Below are 6,753 nucleotides of genomic sequence, written 5' to 3' on the forward strand. Positions count from 1 at the left end.
TATCGTCGATTATGCGTCTATGTGGTTGTCAGGTATGTCGATTAGTATGTTCTATGATTTCTAGTATGCTATTTCGGATATTTTTGCAAAGAACTCCACGCTTCCGATTGTAGCATCTTTTGTGGTCGTCTCGTGCAATTTTACCAGTTTGGCCTTCACATCCAAGGTGAAATTTTTGTAGACTTGTCTGAATTACCCTAACCTAGTGTCAAAAAGTCTTTGTTGTTGTTGTTGTTGTTGTTGTAACTTGTAAGAAGCTTAGTATTTTTACTCAGCATTTACGAAAACGACCGTGGCTGGAGCCCAAAAGGGCAGAAGGACCAAGGAAAAACTGAGGACGTGAGGGAGCTTTTCCGAGGTGCTCCTACTCACAGGATATCCCCCTCCCGGCCTCCCTTCTCTCTCTCTTTCTCACACACACACACACGCTCAATCATTTTTTCTTTAGAGCCTCCTGTCCAGGAAGCGGAAGATATACGGGACGGAGAAACAGAAGTTATCGTGAAGAAGAAGCAGACGCAGACGCAGAAGCTTTCATTTGTGGACAATCACTCACGGTATCTCCGCTCTGCATGCTTTCATTGTTTTCTTTATTTTCTGCCTACATTTTTGTAGCGCTTGCTTTGTCCGAGGTTTAATTTCTGGTTTCCTATGCTTGATCCTACTTGTTTTCCATGAATGGCAAGCTCTATTTTGCGAAATATGCAAGTTGTGAAGCTTATTTATACCAGCGGACGAAGCTATGCAGACTTTGCTTATGCATGCCATCGGTAGATCTTGTTGGATAGCATGCTAAATTTTCTGTCATCTAAAATACTTCAGTCGCTTGTGCGATTAATTCAATTTTCTGTTGTCATCTAAAATGCTTTAGTCCATCAATTCTGAAGAAATTTTGAGTGTTTTTTAGTTTAGTTCATGCAAGAGTACGACAGGTTCATCCATGCCTTTGTACACTAGACATAGCAATTGCAATACAAACATGGAAGTTTCTGAGAGGCAAGAAGAATGCACTGCTCTTTGAGCCATTTGATTATCTACTGAGGTTTCGATATCAAATAACAGTTGCACAAGGTAAGAGGTGGTTTGAGCCATTAGGGAGGGGAACATGCTTGAAATTTTGTAAGCAGCCTTTTGTGTCAAGCTCTTGAAGGAGCTGTGTCTGATTTGGGAAAGGATAGTTAAGCAAAACTTGGCGTTTCTAGTCAGGAAACATTGGCATTTTCGTTGTTGATTTGCATATCCACTTAAGCTCTCCGATTTGGTATGGGGACATTGTCAACTTGAAAGCAAAGAATTGCTCGCTCCAAAAACACAGTACAAATTTGCTCTGGTGGCCTGCCTTAGATCGTGTTGTGTCATATATATGATAATGCAACCTCTTTGGATGATTTTTAAAGTCCTCCCTTTGTTCAGCCAGAAGCTTATGCTTGTGCTAGTTTTTAATTGTGGTCATGAATGGCAAAACAGGAGCCTGCATCGCTATGCCGTCTAGAGATGGGAACCTTACAGCGGAGAAGTCCACTCCTCCTCTCAGATGGATGGTACTGGTGGTGTCAATTTGGATCCAGGCATTCTCTGCCAATCCATATAACTATTACTCACCAACCTTAAAGAGGGTGTTAAACATCAACCAATTTCAGCTCAACTTACTTGCAGTCATTAAGGATTTTGGAGAGTATGCTGGCATTCTTGCAGGCATCCTTTTCAATAAGCTGCCACCCTGGGCTTTGCTTTGCATTGGTGCTCTTTTTGCATTCCTTGGTTATGGATCAATTTGGCTAGTTGCAAGTGAACGATTTACGTCGTCACCTTATGTAATGGTAAGTCCAGCTTTTTGTTATCGTCTTTATTATGGAAACCTTTGACATCGAAGGAATTTGGCAATACTGAGACAATACATTACACTGAGAAGCTGTCACATGCGCTTTTTCCTGACCTCGACAGATGCTGATTGCAATCTTTATTGGTCCCAACAGTGCATCTTGGTTCAACACAGCAGTACTAGTGACATGTATGAGGAATTTTTCCCACAGCAGAGGACTTGTAGCTGGGTTCTTGAAAGGTTTTGTTGGCCTAAGTTCAGCCATTTACACGCTCATCTTCACCTCTTTTCTTAATAAGGAACCCCTTAAGCTTTTGATGCTCCTTGCCATCGGACCAGCTGTTGTGTCACTCATTTCAATGAACTTTGTGAGGCCTATAAAATCTGAGGAAATGCGGGATGACGAAGAAGAGCAGTCCAACTTCATTTTTGTTGATATATTGTGCATTGTGTTGGCTCTTTACCTGCTGGTGGCTACCATTGTGGAAGACTGGGTTACATTTCCATCAAATTTCGTACCTGGAGTTATAGCTGGGGTTATGCTCCTTTTCCTTGTGGTACCAGCATTTGTTCCACTGAGGCATTATATAGAATGGTCGTTTTCCAGGCAAAGGGAGGCAGCCATAGCTGAGTCTCTCAGGCAACCACTCGTTCGAAGCCACAGGTCTTCACGCAGACGCCGACATCGAAGGGCATTGGAGCCAAGGGCCCGGCTTCCAGACATTGATGAAGGTGATGAAGAGGCTTTTTTTCTAGCTTTAGCAGAGGGAGCTGTAACTGAAAAGAAAGCTCCACGGAGAGGGGAGGACTTCAAATTGCGGCAGGCACTGGTGAAAGCTGATTTTTGGCTTCTTTTTCTTGCATTCTTCTGCGGTGTTGGGCCAGGCATTGTCACACTCGATAATCTTGCACAAATAGGTGATGCTTATGGCACGACAGATGTGACTGCTTATGTTTCCCTCCTAAGCATATTCAATTTTCTGGGTCGTCTTGGGGGAGGCTTCATTTCGGAGTACTATGTCAGGTTTGTTTTCTTCCTGCTGCTCTTTTTGTGGACAATTCTTCTGTAAATTTTGGTATGATCTGTTTTATCTCTTTTATGCAGATTGAATGCATTCCCTAGACCTGTGTGGATGGGGATGGCTCAGGTTGTCATGATTGTAGCCAACCTCCTTTTTGCATACGGCAGGAAGAGTTTGCTTAGTCTAGCATCTGCAATCATGGGTTTTTGCTTTGGAGTTCAGTTTTCAGTGATGGTCCCGACAGCATCAGAGCTTTTTGGGCTGAAGCACTTTGGTGTCATTTACAACTTTATCAACATGAGCATTCCTCTGGGCTCTTTGTGCTTCTCTGCACTGCTTGCAGGTTGTCTTTACGACTGGAGAGCTGGGGCAGGCAATGTATGCTCTGGCAGAAGTTGCTTTCATCTCACTTTCATAGTAATGACAGGAGTCTGTGGGGTGGGTTTCCTGCTTACCCTGTATTTAAGCTACCGTATCAGACCTGTGTATAAGACCCTCTATCCAAGTCAAGGGCAAGAAGCTGCACATCACCAAACGAATGTTCCTTCCACTGGTCAGTATGTTGAAGATCCTCTGACAACCACAAAGCATTAATTCCATACTTGGCTACTCCATGTCTATACACAGGAAACTCATGCACACAGATTTAATGAGGTGTCTTTTCAGGCAGCTAAGGACTTGCTATGGCCCGCCTTTGGCATTCGTTGGCTGCTCTATGTCTATACACAGGAAACTCCTGTACACAGGTTCAATGGGGTGTCTTTTCAGGCAGCTAAGGACTCGCTATGGCCCACCTTCGGCATCCCTTGTCATCAATTTTTTGGGCATCCACACGCCTCAATGAGGAAAAAATTTCACAAGAACTTTGAGGAATTTTGCTGAACAGGAAATGGCTGTATAATTCGACATGGCTGTTGGCTGTGAAATTTTGGACTTGCCACCAAGATACACCAAAGCTTTATACCTCATTTGTGGATCTCAAATCATGCTACAAACCATCCGTCAGGAAGGGAGGCGGGTGTATGGTGTGCAGTACTGTTTCTCTCTTCACAAAAATGCAGTGCTAACTTGTTTAGGTGACTGCTTGGTTTTGACTTAACATTTGGTAGTTTGAGGTGACTTGCATGCTATGCCCAACTGATTTTCTTTCAGTTCTCTTGGAATATTTCTGCACGTACAATGGGAAGCTGACTCATAAATTTTTTGTTCTTTGTTAATGCTAAAGAGTGTCTTACTGTCTTCTTTGTTGCTTGTATTTTCTGCTATTTTTGATACAGATGCTCTTATGGTCTTGTGGACTCTCTCTCTCTCTCTCTCTCTCTCTCTCTCTCTCTCTCTCTCTCTCTGCTCAGCCTACCAGCCACCCATAGGAGTCGGTAGCACTCCTATCAGTTCTTTGTTTGTACCCAGACTTGGCACTAGACTCATCATTGTAATCAGTTGGTCTCATAGGTTATTTTGGCCTTTTGTAGACGTTAATATATCATTTCATTTCATTCTCTCTCTCTTCTCACTAATGGACCTCACACCAGAAGCTGTTTGATTACCCCACAGGAAGTCTGTGAAGTATCCTATGGTGTAAGGGCACATGCACACTACACGTGGCTAGGGGTCATGGCCTACCGTGGGAACCGCCTCTAAGTATTGATAAGGGCCAAGAGGGCCATGTGGCCAAACTAACGCATGCCCCTAACCTATAGGATACTTTTCAAAGTTCTTACCTCCCAAAAGTAAAGCATGGGGGAAGGGGTTTATGGTTGAGTATCCTCGTAAAGAACCATCCTCACCACCACCTCCGAAAGAGCCAGCCTCAATAATACCTCACCTGCTGCTGTGGTTTTCAGCATTGTGTTTCTTCGACGAATCTGTTGTCTAAAACTGTGCTCCACAATGCCTCATGGATGCATCTCCTCATTCACAAGGCGTGTTGGTGTCCAAATGACTGAGCTTCCATGCTGCCTACGTATAACCCTTGATCTAAGCATGTACTGGTTTTGAGATGCATGGGCAATCTTGTGCTGCCAAGGAGATTCTCAGAATGAAGGTGTTTGTTTTAAATGGTACTCTCTCTTGTATTATGTGCTTTTCAATGCGACTATCCAATTAGAATTAGGACTTCATCTGTACTGGACCACTTCTTTTGCATATTGAGGAAATTTACGTTTGAAGTTCTCCCCTTTGAGGTCTAGTGGGACTATCGGTTTTAACTAGATTTGCTAATACACAAGGGGAGATGGCTCTAATCTGTGGAGCACAATTTTAATAGCAAGCACCAAAGGATTAAAAGTGTAGACCCACACTTTTCATAACCATATATTTTCTGTTGAGCCCCACACTTCTTTATGAACATAATAAAACCTAATTTAGTTACAAAATGTAGAATTTTGAACTCTCGCGCCTCTACAAAGGACAGATGAACGTAAAAGTTCATCCAAGGAGTAACTAGCATCACAAGCTATTTAGAGCAAGGATTCAAAGAGAGAAGTTGATTATGTCTTAAAAATGAAATGTTGGAACATTCAAAGCCGGTCCACTGACCACCTTGGGATGCAAAGAGGATGTGCGACAGTACGGAGTATGATTTTGTTATGGAAATTCTCGACATTGAGGCAGCCTATAGAGGGTGCTCGTGCCACAACATGAGTGCTATGGACAAGGAAAGAAGCCTTTCTCAGCCTTGACAATGCATTTGCAAATACATATCAACAATTGGAGGAGGAAGGGTAACTGTAGCTATGGCCACTGTGCATCTATTTTCTTTTGCTCTTATGACCAATCTCTTTAAACTCGGAAGGTATAATGTTTCCAAATCTTACTTCACCCTTCTCTCTACTACTAAGTGTCTATGCTAGATGTTTATTCTAATGAAACCAGATATGATGGATACAATGCAATGAGCTTATGTTTTGACGCATTGGCTTGCAGGAAAATAATTTTTAGCTTGAGGACTCTTTTGCATTTACCCAAATAATAGTAGCTTGGATCACCAATCGCTGGCAAATGTGCTTTTTAATTGTAAGGCTCCTCTGATTGGCCTTGCACTCGTCACTCGAGCCCCTCATCTCGCTTTAGTTTGGGTGGTCTCCTCATTTTAAACCCCTCAATTGACCTCCCACAAATTGAAAGCATTGACACGGGCTCTTCGAGCTTCAATCCACCAGATTCACAGAGGCCTTTCATTTCCTTGCTATGTTGTGGGGGGGTCACATCCTCTCCTCACAATCCCTCGCTTTCTCTTTTTGGCTATGAGAAAATGGCATAGACGCACCACAACCCCCTCAAATAACGACAAAGCACAAGGCTCTCTAAGCCCCTTTCTGCCCAAATAGGGAACTCAAAGAACCCCTTGTTCCCCTTTATTTTGTGATATGAGCGCATGATGTCCATCAGTTTTAATTAAAAGCAGGCATAGCAACAAAAGAAGCCAGAACTCTAATCCATATGGTAGGAACCTATGGTACCAGCAAGTTGTCAAAACACATTAGACAGGAGAGGGTAATGAAGGTGATGGATGTGCTAGAACTAGAACAATTGCAAGATTGTTGGCATGTATGGGCGTCCCAACATTTTCCAGATATGCCCTGAGGCTCACCCTGAGAAGGCCCCAAGTGCTCTTTTACGTACCCTCAGTTACCTAGAGCCTTGTGTTCCAAAGGAATCATTCATTATCTTCATTAGCATTAAAAGCAACTTGCTGAAATATTGACTTAGTGCTTCTACATTAGTGGACATCTTTTGAATGAACTATCCGAGCATTAATAATGCACATCTTTCTTTTATTCGACACACCGGAGGGCCCACAAGGGGAGGTCCTTATCCCTTAGCCATGTTACATGGTCGGGTAAGGGCCGCCGGGTAAGGGCCGCTAAGTTCTAACCATCAAGCAAGAGCCACGTGTAGGCATCATCA

General features: G+C 43.2%; 1 protein-coding gene across 2 annotated transcripts; it reads left to right on the forward strand.

The window, feature by feature from the left end:
* The first annotated feature begins 418 nt into the window (after positions 1–418).
* On the forward strand, positions 419–4,083 carry LOC147462688 (protein NUCLEAR FUSION DEFECTIVE 4-like). 2 transcript variants are annotated; one of them, XM_086484943.1, is made up of 5 exons: positions 419–557; positions 1,468–1,820; positions 1,945–2,846; positions 2,928–3,397; positions 3,511–4,083. In XM_086484943.1, the coding sequence occupies exons 2-5, from the start codon at positions 1,482–1,484 to the stop codon at positions 3,516–3,518; spliced, it is 1,719 nt and encodes a 572-aa protein (XP_086341069.1). In that variant the 5' UTR covers positions 419–557; positions 1,468–1,481; the 3' UTR covers positions 3,519–4,083. The 2 variants fall into 2 exon arrangements, with proteins under 2 accessions (XP_086341069.1, XP_086341060.1); XM_086484934.1 differs by having other exon boundaries at positions 2,928–4,083.
* Positions 4,084–6,753: the final 2,670 nt, after the last annotated feature.

The sequence above is a fragment of the Adiantum capillus-veneris genome, chromosome 2, assembly GCF_014529385.1.
Source record: "Adiantum capillus-veneris isolate H3 chromosome 2, ASM1452938v2, whole genome shotgun sequence".
Lineage (NCBI taxonomy): Eukaryota > Viridiplantae > Streptophyta > Polypodiopsida > Polypodiales > Pteridaceae > Adiantum > Adiantum capillus-veneris.